At 41.5% G+C, this 24360-nt stretch overlaps 1 protein-coding gene across 2 annotated transcripts in view; it reads left to right on the top strand.

Moving 5' to 3' along the window:
• The window catches only part of LOC130284726 (interleukin-4 receptor subunit alpha-like), a 34358-nt gene extending 12001 nt beyond the window's left edge, over window positions 1-22357 (top strand). For both annotated transcript variants that reach the window (XM_056535402.1, XM_056535401.1), the window contains exons 2-10: window positions 2466-2659; window positions 5369-5504; window positions 5628-5800; window positions 9183-9331; window positions 10172-10331; window positions 12142-12241; window positions 15133-15205; window positions 18108-18151; window positions 18231-22357. In XM_056535402.1, the coding sequence (XP_056391377.1) occupies window positions 2569-2659; window positions 5369-5504; window positions 5628-5800; window positions 9183-9331; window positions 10172-10331; window positions 12142-12241; window positions 15133-15205; window positions 18108-18151; window positions 18231-19794 (2490 nt within the window). In that variant the 5' untranslated portion in view covers window positions 2466-2568 and the 3' untranslated portion in view covers window positions 19795-22357. The remainder of the gene's footprint in view (window positions 1-2465; window positions 2660-5368; window positions 5505-5627; window positions 5801-9182; window positions 9332-10171; window positions 10332-12141; window positions 12242-15132; window positions 15206-18107; window positions 18152-18230) is intronic.
• The last annotated feature ends 2003 nt before the right edge of the window (window positions 22358-24360 follow it).

Genomic DNA, 24360 nt, shown 5'->3' with positions numbered 1-24360 from the left:
TATTATGTATTTGTCACGTCAGAGCTCCCTCTTGTGGTATAAAGTATATGTGTTAGATAACTACTCTCTAGACTGTAATAGTCTCCCGGACAAGCTGGAGAAAATCGGACCTACTTCAATTTCAAGACCTGTTTTGTTATTTATTTGTTGATTGCATTATTGTTTAACCTCTTAAGGACATCGGATTTTTATTTTATTTTTGCACTTTCGTTTTTTTCCTCCTTGCCTTTTAATAGCCATAACTCTTTAAATTTTTCACCCACACCTTTTGTGCCACCAATTGCACATTGTAAAGACATCCCTCATTTTACCACAAAATCAAATTGATGAAATAAAAAAATATATATATTTATGGGGCCAAATTAAAACAAAAACACTATTTTGCAAATTTGATGGAATTTAGTTTCTACGTAGTGCACTTTTTTTTGGGTAAAAATGACATCTTATCTTTATTCTGTAGGTCCATATGATTTAAACAATGCTCACTCTAAATAGGTTTTGTTTTATTTTACCACTTAAAAATTATTACTTTTTGTACGAAAATAAGTATGCTTAAAATCGTCATCTTCTGACCCTTATAACTCTTTTAATTCTCATTTTTTTTGTAACGTGATCTCTAGTTTTTATCGGTACAATTTTTGTTTTATTGGAACTTTTTAATCGCTTTTTATAAAAAATTATTCTGGTATATGAAGTGATCAAAAATCTGCAGTTCTGAACTTAGGTGTTTTTTTTAACGTTTGCACCATTGATCTTACTTAAGATTACAATTATATTTTCATAGTTTGGCAACACCAAATATGTTTATGTTTATTTTTGTTTACATTATTTTATTTAAAAAATGGGAAAAGTGGTGGTGAGGGAATTCAAACTTTTATTAGGGAAGGGGCTTATTCAAATGTCCAAACTATTGATATGCCCTTCTGTACCTGAAATATGAGAGCTTATCACAATTCAGTCAGATGGGTGTGAATTTAATTTTAATATTGAGAATTTTAATATGAGGTGATGGGCGGGAGTATACAGTCAGGGATGTGCATTAGGTATACAAGCCCCTCAGTGTACAATATCGACACACCCTGAATGTATATTCCCACCCATGACCTGATAGCCCCTCCCATTATTAAAATTAAGTTCACGCCTGTGGAGTGCCACGGGGGTACGATGTGAGGTGTATGGGGCAGATGTTGTAGTCCAGGGGCAGATGGTGTTAACCCCTAAATGTTCGTGACGCCAGGGTGTGGTTTTAACTGAGAACCACCCAAACGGTAGCACCACTAGTCCTAGTTAGGCAGGGCAAATAAGAGTCCAAGGCCAGGTCAGGGTTAACGGTAGCTTTACTGAGGTAGAAAGATGGAAATAGTCTTTACAGCTAGGCCAGGATCCCAGAGAGGTGATCAGTAACACAGGGGACCTCGCAGCTTGCTGGGACTTGCAGTGACTTTGACATTGCAGGGACTCAAGCTGATAGGACTGTGAGATGCATATCCCATATATCCCATACTGGGACATCACACGCCCATCTGACTGATTCCCTGAATTATCAAACGGTCTATAAACCTTCATATCTCAGGAATGGGAATGGGAGGGCGTATTCAGTCACTGTAAAAAGGTGTGTGATCAGGGAACCCTAACATATTTATTGACACTAAAATCTAAGTTTTTTTTTGGGGGGGTTGGCCACAGGTCCTCTTTAAATCAGTATAAAATGTGCAACAATAAATCCAAAGTGGATACGTTGTGTGTGATTGTACCCTTATTCTGTTTTCTTTTTATTAGTTTTTCCGATAGAAAAACAGCAACACAATTTACAAACCATTAAAAAATAAATAAATAAATGGTCTGCAATTTGGCACAAGATAAAAAAAAAATTAAAAAAAAAACAGGACCGTACAAGGACAACAAAGTCCCATGTGAAATGATAAATATGAACCACAAAAACGCAGTTCCAACAAATAAATGTCATATATTGGGAATCAACCAGCATTCTCCCATAATGAATTAGCCTTCCAGAGGCATGCTAGAGAATACGTGCAACATTTGCCATTTACGCGAGAAGTAAGGGGTTGCGGATAATCTACGAGGCCTTCAATAATGTCATTGTGCCGAATAACCCCTAATATATCTGCTATATTTATATTCCTGTCTCTCTTCCCTCTTACTTGGCAGGTACGCTACTAAGGGTACGTTAACACGGGCAGATGAGAAGCGCGTTTTCCGCTGCAGGTCAGATTTTCCGCAGTGAAAAGTCCACAGCAAACCTCATTGAAGTCAATGAAATCTGCTGCGGAAATTCCCCTGAGGAAAACATGTCGTGGCGAAAACCCGCAGTGAGTGGGAAACTCGCTTCTGATCTGCCTGTGTGAACAGATCCTTATATCCCTTGTATTAGAGGTCACAGCTGCCTTCACCATTCTGTAGACCCTATAACCTAATGATACAATATCTGTCCCATTGCATTACAGGAGTGCGGCTAAGATGTGAGGGGATTGTCTGACGATAGAAATGTCATCATGTGACTATGGCGTCTTCTTGACCCACGCAACTTTTTAATTTTTTTTCAAAAAAATGAAGACGACAAGCGCAGCAGGGATGAGAACAGAGATGATACAAATCAGCTGGATATGGATTACTGCATTCATAATCGCACCAAGTCACTGTAAGTTTCGTATATGTCTATGCAGGTTACTGAATGGTATTTTACCATTTTTATTAGTATATACCGGCCAGTGTTTCCCAACCAGAGTGCCTCCAGCTGTTGCAAAACTACAACTCCCAGCATGCCCGGACAGCCGATGGTTTTCCCGATAACCAACCGAACGGTAGCACCGCAATCCCTAGGTTAGGCAGGGTAATAATAGTTCAAGATCAGGTTAGGGTTAACGGTAGCTTTACTGAGGTAGACAGATGGAAATAGTCTTTACAGCTAGACCAGGATCCCCCCCATAGACCACAATGGGCCTATTGGTTTCAATGGGCGAAAAATCACAGAGTCAATGCACTAGTCACAGTTCCCTATACCATTAAATAAGGGAGGGCTCAATATTCGCGAATATGCGCATATGCGGAAAACCAGTGTTGAAGAAGAGTTGTGCAGTTGCCCATAGCAACCAATCAGATTGCTTACTTCATTATTGAAAAGGCCTCTAATAATGAAAGAAGCGATCTGATTGGTTGCTATGGGCAACTCAGAAACTTTTCCTCTGGACAAGTTTTGATAAATCTCCCTCTATGGGGGAGATTCATCAAAACCAGTGTAGAGGAAGAGTTGTGCAGTTGCCCATAGCAACCAACCAGATTGCTTCCTTCATTTTTGAAAAGGCCGCCCATTTAACCCCCAAATGTCTGTGAAACCTTTTAACCCTTTAAGTACACTAAAACCCCTGTCAAGTCGCTACTCTGCTAGGGTGTTACAAGTTTGTTTTTATCCACTGACAGCAAGCATAGCTAGCTAGAAAGTAAAAAAAAATATGAAAAAAAGAAATTACATAACTTGTATGATTCCTGTGAATAAATTTACATTGAAAATATGTTAACATGTACAGGATCTTCTGCAGAAAATATGTAAAAAAATATGCAACAGATTCTGTACGTGTGAACGTACCCCAAGGCTCTATTTACATGTACAGTATGAAATATGCGCAGGATTTAAATCTGTGTTCATTCATTTACTTTACATTGAACTCTGCAGCATAAGATTTGCAGCTTTAAATCTTGCGCATATTACTGTACATGTGAATAGACCCTTAGGGTAGGGACACATGTAGCGCATTCGCAGCATATTTCACGCTGTGGATGAGCCAACAGAGCTGGCAAGAGTGAGCTCCCTGCTGCGGCTGGGTAGCTCTGTGTGTCCGCTCGTGGTGGCGGAATTCCTGCTGCACATCTGCTACAAGCAGGCACTGAGCTACCCAGCCCCAGCGGTGAGCTCGCTCTTGTGCCTGCCGTCGGTGCATCCACAACATAAAATACTCTGCGGATGCGCTACATGTGACACTACCCCTAGGGTACGGTCCCACGTAGCGTATATTCAGCGTATTTTGCTGCATATCTGCTGCTGCGTATTTTTCTATCCATAGAGGTTAATGAGTAGCAAAATCAGCTGCAGAAAATACATAGCAAAATACGCAGGACCGTACCCTTTCCTGGCTAAATTTAGTGATGGCTACCAATCTCTGATCATGGTTGTAGAGGCAACACCATACATGTATAATGCAGCTCACCTTTCACTGAACTGTAGTGCAATACCAGACACAGCCCAAGGACAAGAGTGGTGCTGTTCCTGGCAACAAAACAGAGATGTTAATGTGAAAATATCATATTTATGCCCTAATACAAAAAAAGACAATAGTTCCTAACGTGTTGCTTTTAAGCTGTAGCAAAACTACCACTCCCAGCGTGCTCTAATATCCACAGCCTACTGGGATGTGTAATTTTGCAAGGAATGGGTTGTCTCAGAATGGATTTCACTAGTGTTGGTCACGAATATTCGCATTTCAAATTTTTATTGCGAATATTACAAATTCACGAATTCCCAAATATTGCGAATATATTTGCTATATATTCGAAATTACGAATATTCATTTTTTTCCGCATATTCGCATATTCCTTCTTTTTACTTGTGGGCCAATTGGAATGATGCAAATATACTTGTCAGAGGTTATCAATAGAGATGAGCGAACTTACAGTAATTCGATTCGTCACGAACTTCTCGGCTCGGCAGTTGATGACTTTAGCTTGCATAAATTAGTTCAGCTTTCAGGTGCTCCGGTGGGTTGGAAAAGGTGGATACAGTCCTAGGATAGAGTCTCCAGCCCTCCCCGGAGCACCTGAAAGCTGAACTAATTTATGCAGGATAAAGTCATCAACTGCATAAGTTCGCTCATCTCTAGTTATCAATAACATCCCTAGCAGCCAAAAGTAAAGTTGCCCACCCCCTCACTGTTTTCTTCCTCGAAAATGCGAATATGCGAATATATAACCAATACGCGAAATTCGAGAATATAGGACGAATATTCATCTATATATTCGCAAAATATCGCAAATTCGAATATGGCCAATGCCACTCATCAATAGATTTCACTGCACTAAGTTACACATCTGTATAAGGAATATGGGGGAGATTTCTCAAAACCTGTGCAGAGGAAGAGTGGTGCAGTTGCCCATAGCAACCAATCAGATTGCTTCTTTCATTTTCCACAGGCCTCTAAAGAGGCCTGTGGAAAATGAAAGAAGCAATCTGATTGGTTGCTATGGGCAACTGCACCACTCTTCCTCTGCACAGGTTTTGAGAAATCTCCCCCTATATGAATACATGATGGAACATATGGGTTGATGGTTACTTACTATGCGTTTCATTTATTTACAGCTGAAGATATCCCCAGAATAAAAAATCTGGACTGCGTGAACGACTTCGATAAAAAAATGGTTTGTTTTTGGGAGGTCGAGAATGGAAACACCAACTGCAGTTCGGATTTCCAGCTAAAATACACAAACTTTGAAGAGTAAGTAACTAAAATCCTGATAAACCATCGATGGGTCCAACAAAACCAGACTTGCCACTGTGTAAAATATAATGAAAAAAAATATTACGATTTTTACATAACCTTTTTCCCCCTTTATTTCAGGACTTTGTATTGTCAGGATCTAGATAATGAATATGATGGGAACTTCCGAGTACCCAGTAAATGTATCTGCAATATCACCAGGACTACGTTCATAATCTCTGAATCTTTTGTCATAGAAGTTGAATCACAAGGGCAAAGTCTTTTCAATACAACCATAAATATCATGTCTTCTGGTAAGATACTTGGGGGTTATTTGTGTTCTATTGCTTTTTTTCTTGTCTACATTTGCGATTTTCTGTTATTTTTGCACTAATTGCAGGGTTTTGTGCTTTTTTTTTTTAAGTCCTAAAATCCCTCATTTTGATCTTTTGGTGTTGCTAGACAATTTTTTTGCAGTGGTTCCGAATTTATTATCTGCATGTTTAAAATTTTTTTGTAAATTTTGTCGCAACTTTGCAAAAAAAACCCCACAAATTTAGACCACCTCCCGACCAGGTCTAAAAAAGATTACTACTCCTGTCTGCCAAAAATAAAAAATCATCAGCCAGAGTAAAAGAGAGGGGGAGAGAGAGAGAATAAGAACGTTTAACCCCTTAAAGGAGTAGTCCAGTGGTGACCCAGTGGTGAACAACTTATCCCCTATCCTAAGGATAGGGGATAAGTTTGAGATCGCGGGGGGTCCGACCGCTGGGGCCCCCTGCGATCTCCTGTACGGAGCCCCGACAGCCCGCGGGAAGGGGGCGTGTCGACCTCCGCACGAAGCGGCGGCCGACACACCCCCTCAATACAACTCTATGGCAGAGCCGAAGCGCTGCCTTCGGCAATCTCCCGCTCTGCCATAGAGATGTATTGAGGGGGCGTGTCGGCCGCCGCTTCGTGCGGGGGTCGACACACGCTATCTGGCCGGAGAGCCTGGCCCCCGTACAGAGAGATCGCAGAGGGCCCCAGCGGTCGGACCCCCCGCGATCTCAAACTTATTGTTACGCCGAGCGCTCCGGGTCCCTGCTCCTCCCCGGAGCGCTCACGGCGTCTCTCTCCCTGCGTTTTTCTGAGAGACACCAGGAGCTCCGCCAGGAAAAAGACTTAGATCTCTGGGCACCTCTCCCACAGCATCCTTTGCAGTCTACGCCTGGGCCTCCCGCCGAGGAGGCCATGCAAGTGGATCGGTCTCGCCTGACCCAGGAAGAGAGGAATCGCCGTAGGGAAGAAAATCTTTGTCTGTACTGTGCCAGTATCGAGCATTTCTTGGTGGATTGCCCTATTCGTCCTCCACGTCTAGGAAACGCACGCATCCAGCTCACGTGGGTGTGGCGTCTCTTGGTTCAAAGTCTGCTTCTCCACGTCTCACGGTGCCCGTGCGGATTTCTCCTTCTGCCAACTCCTCCCTCTCAGCCGTGGCCTGCTTGGACTCTGGTGCCTCTGGGAATTTTATTCTGGATTCTTTGGTGAATAAATTCTGCATCCCGGTGACCCGTCTTGTCAAGCCGCTCTACATTTCCGCGGTCAACGGAGTTAGATTGGATTGCACCGTGCGTTACCGCACAAAACCCCTCTTAATGTGCATTGGACCCCATCACGAATTGATTGAATTTTTTGTCCTTCCCAACTGCACCTCTGAGGTCCTCCTCGGTCTGCCATGGCTCCAGCTTCATTCTCCCACCCTTGACTGGACCACCGGGGAGATCAAGAACTGTGACTCTGCTTGCCATAAGAAATGCCTCTCCCCCCCTCCCAGTCCCGTCAGGCAAGCCTCAGTGCCTCCTCATGGCCCCCGTCCTGGTGACACACTGCCCCGTGCCAAGCTTCACCCTCAGCCCTCCCTCCCCATTCCCACTCCTGCTGTACTGCCTGCCTTTGAGGAAACCCTACATTCACTCCCGGTGTCCTCGTCCCAGGTAAAGCAGTTGTCAGACAAAAAAAGGGGGAGACCTAAGGGGGGGTGTACTGTTACGCCGAGCGCTCCGGGTCCCTGCTCCTCCCCGGAGCGCTCACGGCGTCTCTCTCCCTGCAGCGCCCCGGTCAGACCCGCTGACCAGGAGCGCTGCACTGACATTGCCGGCGGGGATGCAATTCGCATAGCGGGACGCGCCCGCTCGCGAATCGCATCCCAAGTCACTTACCCGTCCCGGTCCCCGGCTGTCATGTGCTGGCGCGCGCGGCTCCGCTCTCTAGGGCGCGCGCGCGCCAGCTCTCTGAGACTTAAAGGGCCAGTGCACCAATGATTGGTGCCTGGCCCAATTAGCTTAATTAGCTTCCACCTGCTCCCTGGCTATATCACCTCACTTCCCCTGCACTCCCTGGCCGGATCCTGTTGCCTTGTGCCAGTGAAAGCGTTTAGTGTTGTCCAAGCCTGTGTTACCTGATCTCCTGCTATCCATATTGACTACGAACCTTGCCGCCTGCCCCGACCTTCTGCTACGTCTGACCTTGCCTCTGCCTAGTCCTTCTGTCCCACGCCTTCTCAACAGTCAGCGAGGTTGAGCCGTTGCTAGTGGATACGACCTGGTTGCTACTGCCGCAGCAAGACCATCCCGCTTTGCGGTGGGCTCTGGTGAACACCAATAGCCTCTTAGAACCGGTCCACCAGCACGGTCCACGCCAATCCCTCGCTGACACAGTGGATCCACAACCTGTAAGCCGAATCGTGACACTTATCCCCTATCCTTAGGATAGGGGATAAGTTTTTCACCACATGACTACCCCTTTAAGGACTCAGACCATTTTGGTCTTTTCCTCCTCGCCTTCTAAAAATCATAACTCTTATATTTTCATCCACAGACGAGTATGAGGGGGTATACTGGAAAACCCTTTTAATAGTTCATATTATTGGAACAGTAACCACTTTTAACCCCCTATTTAAAATGATGTTTTGTATACTTTGTAACACATTATGTGAATTTTAAAAACATGTTTTTATAATGTGCCAAGTCTCCTCCCAGTAATATTGGCGCAATTTATTCCCTATATATGCCTGCAATGTTTCTCACAACACTATACTGATCTGAAGAAGGAGGAAGGTGTTCCTCTGAAACACATCATCTTATTCTGCAGCTACTTTTATTGTTTTTTTTTTTTTTTATCTGCCACTATCTTCAATAAAACCTTTTGGTTTACCATCATCAAGTTTCCAAAATTGGATTCAATTTCTCCTGGCAACCACACAGCAGCGCCTACCAAGTGAGATCCTTTTACTGCGCTCTTGTCCACATTATAGTCAATGGGAGTGTGATGCAAGGCAGAATCCGTGCAGAATGTCTTGCAGACATTCCATGCAAATCCCGACTTGCTTTTCCATAGTGTGAACATAACCTTACTGGTCTTATCCAGGGACACTATTTGGCTTTGTTCACATGGCGGAATTTTCATGCTTCCGCTCAGATTTCGTTCTGCCAAGCTGGCAGCGGATTTTTTGCAGCTTTGCGGAATCCACATGGAAAGCGCGCGGAATTTGTGCTGAGTTTATGCTTACAATGTGCGGAACGTCCGCTCAGAAATGACTTGTCTACATAGATGGCAATGCAATTATGAGCGGAATCCTCAGAAACATTGAACTGGTTAATAGAAAAAAGGGAAAATTTTCTTGTTTTAACAGGTTAAACGTTTTTCTTTTCGCAGTTAAACCAAAACCTCCATCAAACTTACATGTGAACCTCACAGACCCAGAATATGGGGTCGTACTCTGGAAATCCAATAATGAAGGCCAATTCATTGAAAAATGGCTGACCTATCGTATCCAGTTTATCTCCAAGGAACGTGGCAAACTGGTAATGCAGGAGTTCTGTTCCATTTGGACCCATTACCATTTCCAATAACTACAATAATAGATAGATAGATATGAAATAGATAGATAGATATGAAATAGATAGACATGAGATAGATAGATAGATAGATAGATATGAGATAGATAGACATGAGATAGATATATAGATAGATAGATAGATAGATATGAGATAGATAGATATGAGATAGATAGATAGGAGATAGATAGATAGATATGAGATAGATAGATATGAAATAGATAGATATATAGATATGAGATAGATAGATAGATAGATATGAGATAGATAGATATGAGATAGATAGATAGATAGATATGAGATAGATAGATAGATAGATAGATATGAGATAGATAGATAGATAGATATGAGATAGATAGATAGATAGATAGGAGATAGATAGATAGATAGACATGAGATAGATAGATAGATATGAGATAGATAGATATGAAATAGATAGATATATAGATATGAGATAGATAAATAGATAGATATGAGATAGATAGATAGATAGATATGAGATAGATAGATAGAAAAAAGGTAGATATATATGAGATAGATAGATAAATAGATATGTAGAAAAGCAGCAGCACTCCAGGGTATACGTGAATAATGTGTGGCTTTATTCACCAAAACATCATTATTCACGTATACCCTGGAGTGCTGCTGCTTTTCTACATATGCATTTGGGACTTGGGACCGAGTCAACCAGCTAGCACCACAGTCAACCCGGTTGTGCTGCCCGCTTTTCTTTTTTCTAGATAAATAGATAGTTTACAAACTAGTTCACTACAGATTACTTATGACCCGCTCAATTTATTTTCCCAGGAATTAGAAGATTTAATTGAACAATTAAATCCTCAATACACGTTTAGTTGGAGGCAGCTGACCCGGGGCCTTGAGTACAGAGTGAGAGTGAGGACGAAATATGAAGGGCAAAGAAAGGAAATCTGGAGTGAATGGAGTCCAGAAGTTGAGTTCAGAAACGGTAAGGATTGTGGGCAGGGGTTTGAGCAATTTATTATTGCACCCTTAGGGTATGTTCAGACTGAGGAATTGGCGTGGAATTCTCGCTTAAAAATTCCGCCGCAGAATTTCCTTTTTTTTTTTCTGCATGGAATTTACGCGAAAATTTGCGCGGAATTGACATGGCATGTAGGAGAAATCTTTTTCTTTTTTTTTTGCTGGATGACAGACACCAAATAGAATTTTCCTTTTATTTATTTATTTTTTAAAATAAATCTCCTTCATAGTTATTTGCAGTGTTAGACCTTGGGCCCACCGGAGGAATTATTTCTTGGGGCCCACCCTTTAGCCTTCTCCCCCATAACAGCATTGATAGGGTTTGTAAGACTCATCAAGACCAAAACTACCAATAATACCACAATAAAAGGGACAAATAATCCAGCCACATCATGAGCACATTTTACCCTGACATAGTGACTGAATAATAAATATATCATTACCAATACCACAACACCATGACCACACATTACCACTAAGCTGTTACTAAATGAAAACCACTATACATAGACTATATAGTAGAAGACACCAGCTCTACACAAGCCCTGCAGACTGTATACAGTGATCCCTCAACTTACAATGGCCTCAACATACAATAGTTTCAACATACAATGGTCTTTTCTGGACCATTGTAACTTGAAACCAGACTCAACATACAATGCTATGGAATCTACGAAAAGCGTAAATGGCTGGAAGAACCGACCAATCAGAATGGATATTTCACTGGTAAAACCTGTGTATTCCTAAAGTGCATACACTGACTGGTGTCTGGTAGCGCCCCCTACAGTACAGGGAGGTATTACATATTCTATACTCTTTACCTGTGCCCCGGTTAGCTGCTCCTTTGGGCATCAGGTGAGGGCGGCTCCATTTACCTTTTTTTAGGACATTGCGTGTTCTGTACAGGACCCTGAAGAAGCTTCTGTCCTCTACATAGATCAGTGTTTCCCAAAGAGATTGCCTCCAGCTGTTGCAAAGCTACAACTCCCAGCATGCCCGGACAGCCTTTGGCTGTCCGGGCATGCTGGGAGTTGTAGTTTTGCAACAGCTGGAGGCACCCTGGTTGGGAAACACTGAAATAGACATTGATTACAGCTCCCAGCAGATCTTTCTTACTTCTATATGTAAGGATTTGCTTTATCTATATTAGTTATCTACTTATTTTTCTTTATTCCTCACTTTTTTCCTCTTTTTGGATGACATTTTGGGACTTCAGAACCAATTACCAGTTTTCCATAGAGTTCTGGTCTCAACATACAATGGTTTCAACTTACAATGGTCGTCCTGGAACCAATTAATTTTGTAACTTGAGGGACCACTGTAAGTGATAACAGTACAGTTATATCCAGTGACACACATGGGGCATCTTCTCTTCTTCATCTCTGTAGTAGTCGGGTAGATAGGGCTCCTGTGAGCCCCTTTTTTATAGTTAAACCCCTCTCTCTCAATAACACAAACCCCCCCTCCCATCTCGGTAGATAGGCCCCCATTTTTTTAAGTTGGGCCTCACAAAAAAAGAAAAACTAAGACTTCCAATGCAGGTCAGGTTGCGATGAAGCCGCGAGGTTTTTGTGGACGTGGCCTCTTAGGCGCACAGTTTACGCACTTTATGACTCCATCTGGGACCTAACGCGGGCAGCCACACCTGGTTGAATAACAGATCAAAGTCTTGCGTAAACATTTGCCGCCATACACATATTAATAAATACCCCTCCCCCTGTTAATAGGTGGATCTAGTTGTCCTGAGAATTGACACTATTGTTGTTTTCTTGTAGATTATAACCTAACTGTAATGGAAAAGATGTGGTTTATCATCCCAGCATTGTGCGCCATTGTATTACTACTCATTGTATCCTGCTACTTCGGCATCATCAGGTGAGAGGAAAAGAAGGTCATTAATGGTTAAATTATCTCCAGGTTGTCCCTAAGAGTATGTTCACATGCCCAGGTTTTTAATCACAATTTTTTAATACAAAGCCAGGAACAGATTTTAAATAGAGGACACATATAAAGGAAAGACTGAGGGTTCTACTGTTTTCAATTCTATTTCTGTCTTTATACTTAAAGGGGTTCTCCACCATAAGGTGATTTTAGTATGTACCTGGCAGACAGTAATGGACATGCTTAGGAAGGATCTGCGCTTGTCCTGGGGCTAAATGGCTATGTTGTGAGATTACCATAACACTGTGGCTAGCTTTTTGTGAACTCGTATTTCCTGTTTGACTTTTCTTTTTTTTACTACAAATCCCACAATTCCATTTTCCTCCCTCCCACACATCAGCCACCCCACCCATTGAAACATAAATGAGCTGCATCCATTCAAAAGACCTGTGGTTTTCAATCAGGGTGCCTACAGCTGTTGCATTAGTTGCAGATTGATCCCTCCCCCCACTGAAGCAGACAGGCTCCCTGACATCAGCTGACTAGTGAGTCAGATCTCGGCAATCTGATTTTGTATGCCGGTAAAAATAAATATTGGGGTGAAAATCACAAAAGAATTGTGAGAAAACCGTCACACACAGGTACAGACACTATATTATGAACTACACAAACTTTACAGCCCCTGTAGCATAGTCAAATAAAAAAAAATCCTAGAATACCCCTTTAATAACTGCAATTAAAAACCTGAACATAAGAACAGAGTCTTCATGGGTAGATTAGTTATTACTACTCCATATTTTCTATATACCGGACCTCTACTACTGCAGTTCTCCTATATGACAGAACACTTCTAGCCCTACTCTCCTTTATACCAGACCACTACTACCGCAGTTCTCCTATATGATAGAACACCTGTCCTATATACCAGACCACTACGACCCCATCTTTTCTATATACCAGACCACTACTAGCCCAGCTCTCCTATATACCAGACCACTACTAGTCCAACTCTCCTATATACCAGAGCACTACTACCCCATCTTTCCTATATACCAGACCACTACTAGTCCAACTCTTCTATATACCAGAGCACTACTAGCCCAACGGTCCTATATACCAGAGCACTACTAGTCCAACTCATCTATATACCAGAGCACTACTAGCCCAGCTCTCCTATATACCAGAGCACTACTAGTTCATATACCATATATATATATATATATATATATATATATATATATATATATATACTAGACCACTACTAGTCCAACTCTCCTATATACCAGACCACTACTATCCCAACTCTCCTATATACCAGAGCACTACTATCCCAACTCTCCTATATACCAGAGCACTACTAGCCCAGCTTATCTATATACTAGACCATCACAACCCCATATATACTATATATCAGATCACTATTACCCCATCTATACTATATACCAGACTACTATTAGTCCAACTCTCCTATATACCAGATGACTACTACCCCAGCTGTCCTATATACCAGACAAATACTACCCCAGCTGTTCTAAATACCAGACTGTTTCTAGTCCAGTTTTGTCTATATACCAGATGACTTCTAGATTAGCTCTCCTTTATACCAGACTACTACTACCCCAGCTCTCCTATATACAAGCTGATTACTATTCCAGCTCTCCTATATACCAGACTACTACTACCCCAGCTCTCCTATATACCAGATGATTACTATTCCAGCTCTCCTATATACCAGACTACTACTACCCCAGCTCTCCTATATACCAGATGATTACTATTCCAGCTCTCCTATATACCAGACTACTACTACCCCAGCTCTCCTATATACCAGATGATTACTATTCCAGCTCTCCTATATACCAGACTACTACTACCCCAGCTCTCCTATATACCAGATGATTACTATTCCAGCTCTCCTATATACCAGACTACTACTACCCCAGCTCTCCTATATACCAGATGATTACTATTCCAGCTCTCCTATATATCAGACAACTACTACCCCAACTCTCCTATATACCAGATGATTACTATTCCTGCTCTCCTATATATCAGACAACCACTACCCCAGCTGTCCTATATACCAGACTGCTTCTAGCCCAGTTTTTTCTATATACCAGATGACTTCTAGACTAGCTTTCCTTTATACCAGACTACTACTACCCCAGCTCTCCTATATACAAGACCAAATCATCTAAATACCAAACCACGACTACCCCATATATCCTATATAACTAGCCACTAATACCCCAGCCCTTCTGCATCCCAGACTGTTATGATCTCAAATAAACACTACTAGGTAAAATTATGCTTTCTAATGTCTTTCTGTGGCAGATTCCTTTAAAAATCTCCCTCTACCCCCATCACACCAACTTTCTTGAGTTTGTCTTAAAGGGGTATTCCAGGAAAAAACTTTTATATATATATCAACTGGCTTCAGAAAGTTAAACAGATTTGTAAATTACTTCTATTAAAAAATCTTAATCCTTTCAGTACTTATGAGCTTCTGAAGATAAGGTTGTTCTTTTCTGTCTAAGTGCTCTCTGATGACACGTGTCTCGGGAAACACCCAGTTTAGAAGAGGTTTGCTATGGGGATTTGCTCCTAAACTGGGCGGTTCCCGAGACACGTGTCATCAGAGAGTACTTGGACAGAAAAGAACAACCTTAACTTCAGAAGCTCATAAGTACTGAAAGGATTAAGATTTTTTAATAGAAGTAATCTACAAATCTGTTTAACTTTCTGAAGCCAGTTGATATATATAAAAAAAAGGTTTTTCCTGGAATACCCCTTTAAGGATGTTTTACAGAGATCCTAGCTTCTTATTTAGCTGTCAAATATGTTTCTATGTAAATAAATCCTATTAATGTTTATCACAATTGTAGAATCAAGAAAAGATGGTGGAATAACATCCCAGACCCGGCAAGAAGCAAACTAGCCGAGAGCAATCTGATCCCGGTGAGTGCAGAATAAAGACAAAATGTATTAGGTACTGGCTGCAATACTGCCTCAGTCCTTGAAGAGCGAGTCTACACATATCCTCATTATACTGTATTATACCATATAGGCCAATGTATAGGCATCCCTACGAGGGACATTTATGGGACTGCATTACAAAAGACTGTTTATTACAAAATTGTAAGCACGGCCTGACCTCTGTTTAGTTCGCTTTATCTTCTCCCAGATATTCAGTTTAAATGAGTGTTTAGTATTATAAACCCATTTCAAATACCCTATCAGAAATAGTAATGATCTATAAACTAGAGCAGAGTGAAACTACAAAGAGCATATGTCATTCTAATACCTCTATGCAAGGACTTGTAATTCTTTATGTCTCCTTTGGTGGGGCTGCAGGACACAAATGTGGTGTCCCGGTACAGGACTTGGTTCTGTCCCTCTGTCAGGGTCCCCTCAGCCAAAGTCCCTCCATGCTGGTAGGGCTCTCCTAGAGGGCTAACCCCTAGTCGCCTCTTATTCAACTTCAAAGTCCCAGCAAACCTGTGAGGAGCCTGTACCACGGTCCTCCTACAAAAGACTGTCTGTTAACTGCAGTTGCATAAAATATGCAGTAAAGTTATTCCTGGTTTACTTCAACTTCTGCTGTGGACATTCCTTTAGTCCTCCCTATCCTCTGTGGGATTGGTGGCGGTAGGACTATTGCATTGAGGAACCCGCACCCTAGCGTCACGACAATTAAAGGAAAACTGTCATATGTTTTGTCCCGCACTATCCACGGGTACCTGTGGATAGTCCGGGAGACGCTGAACATTTTGAGTCCTACCTTGCCCGGATCCGCTGCACTGTTCACAAGTTATAGCTGGTTTTCAGTATATTCAAATTAGCTGCTAACTGGCACGGGCGGGGTTATTGTCTTCAACTGGCACTGTGACATCACCGCTGCCCGGCCCGCAGCACCGCCTTGCTAATGAATATTCATACGTTGTCTTACACTCTCCGTCTCATCTCGGCTGAGTCCTGGACGATACTGCGCATGCGCGGGATTTCCTACTATACCCGAAAGCTGTCTTCAGTGTTGCTTCAAAGAAGACAGCTTTCGGGTATAGTAGGAAATCCCGCGCATGCGCAGTATCGTCCAGGATTCGGCTGAGATTAGACTGAGAGTGTAAGACAACGTATGAATATTCATTAGCAAGGCGGTGCTGCGGGCCGGGCGGCGGTTACATCACAGTGCCAGTTGAAGGCAGTAACCCCGCCCGTGCCAGTTAGCAGCTAATTTGAATATACCGAAAGCTAGCTATAACTGGCGAACCGCGCAGCAGATCTGGGCAAGGTAAGACTCAAAATGTTCAGTGTCTCTTGCACTATCCATAGGTAGTGCGGGACAAAACATATGACAGTTTTCCTTTAAGGGTTAATCCTATACCCTATACTACCACTCCGTAACACCCTAGACACCATTACCCCTACAAGCTCACCACACAAACACTTGCTGCCACAGATTATAGGTGATTGCTTTGGGATCCTAGGGTATCTATCCTGAGGATGCTGGTTAAAGGGATACTCCGGTGGAAAGTTTTTCTTTTTTTAATCAACTGGTGCCAGAAAGTTAAACAGATTTGTAAATTACTTCTATTAAAAAATCTTAATCCTTCCAATACTTATTAGCTGCTGAATACTAAAGAAGAAATTATTTTCTTTTTGGAACACAGAGCTCTCTGCTGACATCATGACCAGTAATTTACAAATCTGTTTAACTATCTGGCACCAGTTGATTAAAAAAAAAAAAAAAAAAAAAGGTTTTCCACCGGAGTACCCCTTTAAACAGACCAGCCAAATAGCAGAGCATACTTTACTGTAGTGAATCCTAAAGATACAAAATCTAAACAACACATATACAAACCATAATAAACTTAAAACACAAACATATGATCTTGAAAGGTAGAGGACGTTCTAGTGGACATGTGTCAAACATCACAGACCTTGTGATAGGTAGAAGAAGCTGCCTGAAGTGTAATCTACGAATAACATGTGTAGGGAATGACTTGTTATGTGTTAAAGGGGTTGTCCATGAAGCAAAATTGGTATTACCTCTCTGCTCCCAGACACTCCACTTCCGCCACCAGTACAGCTTGGAGGTAAACCTAACGAGGATAGAAGAGGAGGTGCCAAGTCGTGATCATCATGTCTGGGCAAAACTATACCTGCAGTCAATGCCCAACAGCTTCATGATGTTGTCAATGTTATGGTGAAATTGGATATCGTATGTGGGCATGGTTTCACCCGCACGGGATGGTCGTGACTTGGCAGTGTCCTAAATTGTGCTGAGGACAGAAGAGTGCTGGACAGCAGAAGATATATTACCTTTACTGCTCCCTGGACAACCCCTTTAAAGGGGTACTCCACTGCTAGACATCTTAACCCCTATCCAAAGGATAAGGATAACATGTCTGATCCCCAGGGTCCCACTGCTGGGGCCCCCAGAGATCTTCTGCAGCACCCGGCATTCTAAACAAATGCCGGGTTCCTGAGGTAGTGGTCGTGATGTCACGCCCACGCCCCCTCCATTCATGTGTATGGGAGGGGGCGTGTCGACTGACACGCCCCCTCCCATAGACATGATTGGAGGGGGCGTGATGTGACTACACAAGGGGCGTGGCTGTGACATCACGATCAAGGCCTCCGGCTCTGAGCGTTCTGAACAAAATGTTCAGAATGCCGGAGCACCCCTTTAATCCTAGTGCAGGCCTGGAGGGGTCAGAGCACGGTACAGGAATTCTTCCTTTGGTCTCTGAGTCATGAACCTCCCCCCGAGGTCCTGTCCAACCATAACACATCATGGATCAGCTTAGCTTGGAATGTTCTTTTAATATTCATCACTAAGACATATTTTGTGTTTTAGAAAAATCTGAAACCAGCTGGAAAGCCTACTGCCAGAAAATGGTGGTAAGTTCTTGCTGCACATTTGACTGTTTGTTGTAATTGGTGGCCGATATGTTTCTAACTTTTTCCTTCTTCTTACCAGTGGCAATTGGTTAAGTCAGCTGGTGAAAGCCCATAAGAAGTCCAAGTATGAACAATTCACCAGGGAACATCCAGTCAACGAGAGTGTAACCATCCTAGGAAAAAATAGGAAAACAATTATTTTTGAACCAGAGAAAGTTGATATTGAAAGCTTAATTCACCTGTATCCTAGAGTAGAGGACAAGGTGTATCAGGAGGACTCACCAGAAGATAAGGAGGAGGACTTTCATCTGATGACCACTGACTTGTCTATTGGAAGGATGTTTTGTGATATCTTATGTGATTCATCTATGAAGGTGGAAGAACTGGAGCAGCTTAATGTGGATGACACCTTTGGGTGCTCAATCCTAAGGGATCATTTTCATAAAACTGATAGACATCTGCCACTTTCCATGGTCTCCCAAGAATCTGGATACCAAAGTTATGATTCCGATGATTCCCCAGGAGATTCCAAATCAGATGGGCCAAATATCCCTTACCTTGACCATCCTATCAGTCAAGGGGACTTTTTGCCGTATGCTTCAACATCCAGCATCAATAAGAGTAGCTCTCAAATAGAAGATGTGTTCGTAAATTCTGGCTACAACAGCTTTGCTAATGCTTTAGCAGAAGCTGCATTCGATATTATGGAAAGAGACAACATATTAGTCTTCTCCATGGACTCCTTGAATTACAAACCCAGCTACAACCATTCTTTGCAGAATCCAAAAAGTATTTTATATTACAACAGAAGATGTTTTCCTTATGCTGATGATCTTCAAGCAACCATGACTCCGACATCTGATCATACAATAGATACTTGTCCCCCTTCTGTATCTGAAGTACCTGGATATCAGAGCTTTAACCAGGCCATTGAACAAGGAGATACATCTATGTGCATTGTTTTTGATTCTGGGTACAAGCCTTTTGAATACCCTACACATATCTCTACAAACAGTTTAGACAATATGGAGGGTTTGTCTGAGCTTCCTATTCCATGTCCTTACCAAGACCAAGTTAAAAACCAAGAAGACCTTCCAAAGAGTGGAATGGCCAGTGGATGGACAGATCTGTGGAACGACACCCAAAGTTCCGATTTCAACTTAGCAGAGTTCAACTTTTTTGATAAGAAATATCCATTCCGTACGGGGATGTTAGGACACGAACACAGGGATTCCATAAATCACGCTGCAGACATTCATTATGGCATTAATAGGACATTACCAAAAGCCGATAATCCTCTGGCTTTAACATTTGACATAAGTGATCATATGAGGAATTTTGCAAACATGCATGGATCTAAGACATCACTGGGCTTAGAATTTGTTGGACTCCCAACAGATCTTATTTCTTTCCCATGTTCTCTGGAAGAGAAACAAATCATTTGTGATGATCTCCTGGATAAGAACTGTCTTCATACTGACAAGGACATTCCAATGAAGTTTGAGAACAAGTCGTATTTTGTCCCTCATCATTATTTAAGAGCGAGAGGTTACAGCAAAACAGAAAGTCACTTATTAGTACAGAAAAACAGTATAGACGAAGAAGGCAATTTGTATATGAAAATAACATTATTGGAAACATAAAGGAAATAAAAAAAGGCATATATCAAAAAAAAAAGGAATATCAAATACAACAAAAACAGCTGTTTCACTGAACTGTTTATTAGAGATATGAGATCAGAGTGATGGCTTTAAAGGGATACTCACCTGGAAAACATTTTTATTAATCAACTGGTGCCAGAAGATGTAACAGATTTGTAAACTACTTCTATTTAAAAATCTTAATCCTTCCAGTACTTAGCAGCTGATGTATACTCCACAGGAAGTTCTTTTCTTTGTGAATTTCCTTTCTGTCTGACCACAGTGCTCTCTGCTGACACCTCTGTCCATTTTAGGAACTGTCCAGCATAGGATAGGTTTGCTACTGGACAGTTAGCAGCTGATAAGTACTGGAAGGATTAAGATTTTTAAATTTAAGTAATTTACAAATCTGTTTAATTTTTTGGCACCAGTTGATTAAAAAAAAAAAAAAAAAGTTTTCCAGTGGAGTACCACTTTAATACTTTGCACACTGGGCACTCTACCTGCAAATCTTTATAGCAAGCTCAGTGGCACCATTTCCATTTACTATATACAGTACAAGGACAGCTGATCAGGGCAACAATATATATAGTGAGCAACCACCAACACAATGCATAAAAAAAAAAAAATTTCTAAGGAATCTTTTAACAGGGAAAGGAGGAGCCAGCTGGGACCAACCCGGAGGACTCCAAGCCCCATTTTCAGACAGTTTTAAAGGGGTACTCCGGCCCTAAGATATCTTATCCCCTATCCAAAGGAGTACCCCTTTAAACTATGAGTACTTAAAATGCTGTAGCATTTGAAAACAAATAATGGATGTAATATGAGAGCCTGTGGTTCGGACAGCATGATACCAATAACAGGTACCTTTATCCTTTATTCTATTGGTCAGTGCCAAAATGGCAAAATATGTAGCTTTTTTTTTTATTTTTATTTTTTACTACCTTTGCAAAATAATATCACGTTCTATAAAAAAAAAAAAACATTATCTGTGCTGGGGAAGAACATTAGTTGTCATGAGGAAGAACATTATCTGGGATGGGGGAGAGAATATTATCTGTCATGAGGGAGAACATTATCATTATCTGTGATGGCAGAAAGAACATTATTATGATGGGGGAAAACATTATCTGTGATGGGAGAGAGAACATTATCTGTAATCGGGAGAACATTATCTGTGCTGGGGAAGAACATTATTTGTCATGAGGAAGAACATTATCTGCGATGGGGGAGAGAATATTATCTGTCATGAGGGAGAACATTATCATTATCTGTGATGGGAGAAAGAACATTATTATGATGGGGGAAAACATTATCTGTGATGGGAGAGAGAACATTATCTGTATTGGGGAGAACATTATCTGTGCTGGGGGAGAACATTATCTGTGCTGGGGAAGAACATTATTTGTCATGAGGAAGAACATTTTCTGCGATGGGGGAGAGAGTATTATCTGTCATAAGGGAGAACATTATCTGTGATGGGAGAAAGAACATTATTATGATGGGGGAAAACATTATCTGTGATGGGAGAGAGAACATTATCTGTATTGGGGAGAACATTATCTGTGCTGGGGGAGAACATTATCTGTGCTGGGGAAGAACATTATTTGTCATGAGGAAGAACATTTTCTGCGATGGGGGAGAGAGTATTATCTGTCATGAGGGAGAACATTATCTGTGATGGGAGAAAGAACATTATTATGATGGGGGAAAACATTATCTGTGATGGGGAGAGGAGCATTATCTGTGATGTAGGAGAACATTATCTGCGATGTAGGAGAACATTATCTGCGATGTAGGAGAACATTATCTGTAATGAGGAGAACATCATCTACGATGGGGGAAAACATTATTTGTGATGGGGGGGCAATACCCTGCACTGTACAGAAAGTAAGCATAGTGTTGATAGGCCTAGCACAGAAAACAAGTGCTGCACTGTGCAGCATGAAAGATTTTAGCAGTACAATTACAGAGTTAACGCCTCGGCCCAATGGAGGATCCAACACTGAATGGAAAAAAAAAAAAAAGAAGAAGAATTAGAAGTATATACTTCTAGCTCCCAATGTGCCTAAAGCCTGTCATGTGGGTGTTCCTTAAGGATCATAGAAGTATACTCATAGGTGGCATCGGAGAAGGATACTCAACACTGGCAGACATGAGAAATGAGATTGGAGAAAGGAGGCGAGAGTAGAGAATTATTTGTGTATACTCATATGCATTTGGGTGGCCAAGTGACCATCTCCACTATGGCTGTCTATGATTACAATTTCCTGTTCGCAGTTATAGTAGGAAGAGCAGCTCTGGAGCAAAAACTGCTGCTTTAACAAGTGTAATACTGAGCAGAATGAGAAAATAGCATCTCTTTGCCCCAAGAAGCAAAATAAAATACATTAAATATCTCAGGAATGGAAGATCTAAAACAAATATGATAATGCTATGAAATACTGGTTTATATAGAAAGTTTGTAATTGATCAGTATTGGTGTGTTGTGTCACATGTAGCTTTTTCTGATTCATACTGAAATATATACCATGTTGTGTCCATTAGCAATAAAGTTAAACTGTCAACAGTCTGTAGTCTTCCCTGTGTAAATTAGTCAAAGACCATTCAAAATGGCGGTCTGTTGTTTGTAAATGGGCTTCATGCCTTCCCTTCATTGCCAAAAGATTGCCTTTTCTGATGGTCCGAATAGCAAAATTTGGTTCACTTGTGTTTTCATCATATATAAACAGTCATGGCTGTAAATGTTGGCACCCCTGACATTTTTCAAGAAAATGAAGTATTTCTCACAGAAAAGGATTGCAGGAACACATGTTTTGCTATACACATGTTTATTCCCTTTGTGTGTATTGGAACTAAACCAAAAAAGTTAGGAAAAAAAGCTAAATGGACATAATGTCACCAAACTCCAAATAAAAGGAAGTGCTTGTACTTATAGGGTCATGGGGCAGCAAGAACCACATAATTGCATACTGACCCTTTAAATTTCACAGAGTCTGCTAAGCTGAGCATGTATTTTTAAATGGCATTCTGGTAAAAATGCTACAGTCCCAGGTATGACCACACATGTATATATGTTGCAGTGCTGGATACTACAGTTAAGGGGTCATAGGTCTCCAGCAACACTCCAGGAACTTTATCCTGTAGGTAAGTGGGGAACCGGCTTCTCGTCAGTAAACATATCTAAAATATTAAGTTACATTTATTGTAAACCACAACTGGAAAATCAGGTATAAAGGCGATACTATGAATCAGCCAAATGGCAACGTCACATATGTAAATGAAGATGTTAACATGATCAGTCCAGTCTGCTGAGCTGAGACCTATGGTTGGCCAAGAATGGAATCATTCTGTCATGATTGTACTTCATGTAGGGCAGGGAAGAGTGAGTCCTGAGCTTATCCCAGAACACTCTTTCCCTGTCTACTTGCACACCTGCACTAAATGGCAGCTCACAACTTTGAGCCAGTCCCTTCACTAACTAAGGTGCAGGGGCATCAAGGTCAAAATAATAAACACGTACAGTACAGGATGGGGACACACATTCAATAAACCAGAATTACAGCAGGGAAACAAAGTAGCACAAAACAGACATCAGTAAAATATTGTAACAGGAATACAGCGTACAGACAACAGCCTAAGAACCAAAACAAGATAAACAGCAGATATGATAATGTGAACAAGACAGGTAAACTAGAAATGATATACGGCAAGATATTTCCAGGGATGCAGGGGATGAACAAGGTTAGACTGAAAAAAATACTGCATAACGTAAGGTTAAGCATATACTAGAATGACAAGAACAGACACAAACGCTCACAGACCAACTGGTCTGAGCACAGACAAAGAACAGGATACACAGAACTAATTCAAAACTAGACACAAAGAAAATTGACTCCTATGTTAGAGACAAGGTGTAGCTCGGGAAAAGGATCTAACACTAGAAGGAATTAGATAAACTACAAAGTCTAACTCCATATTATGGAGGGACACAAAAACGCACTTAGCACAAACAAGTCTGAACAGGGGTCAAGATTCACAGAAGCAGGTGTAAACACACACCAACAGAGAACACATAACAAGACAAAAAAGGGGAAAAACTTAACCCATCCAGATGCACATAATAACAAGAATATCAGAATAAAGCTAAAAGCTAACACTGGACAGAAAGCCATGACAAACACAGAGTACAGTGGCCCACATTTATGATTGTCTTTAGACTGTTTTTTGTGGAGCAAGCAGGGTTTTTTTGCGCCTTTTTTTGCCCCTTTTTGTTTACACATTTCTGCTGATTTTGAGTTGCAATCCACTGATTTTGAGTTGCAATCCAGATTTTGACAATACACATGATATGGAAGGGTTTTATCAACTGCGCCTTTTTGTGAAAAGGAGCAAAAAAGGCGCAAAGCCACTGAAGAGTCTCTAAAACTACACCAGCCCAGACATGGCGTAGCTTTTTGGTGTATGTGAAGAGTGAAATTTCAGAAAATGGGACCTGCACAAAATTTATCAAATGCTCTTTGACCATTTAATATATTTGGCGCTCCTACACATTACCAGCACACAAAA

This window comes from Hyla sarda, chromosome 8, assembly GCF_029499605.1.
Source record: "Hyla sarda isolate aHylSar1 chromosome 8, aHylSar1.hap1, whole genome shotgun sequence".
Taxonomy (NCBI): Eukaryota; Metazoa; Chordata; class Amphibia; order Anura; family Hylidae; genus Hyla; species Hyla sarda.
The sequence above is the reverse complement of the archived record's forward strand: the minus strand, read 5'-3'. Positions and strand labels throughout refer to the sequence as shown.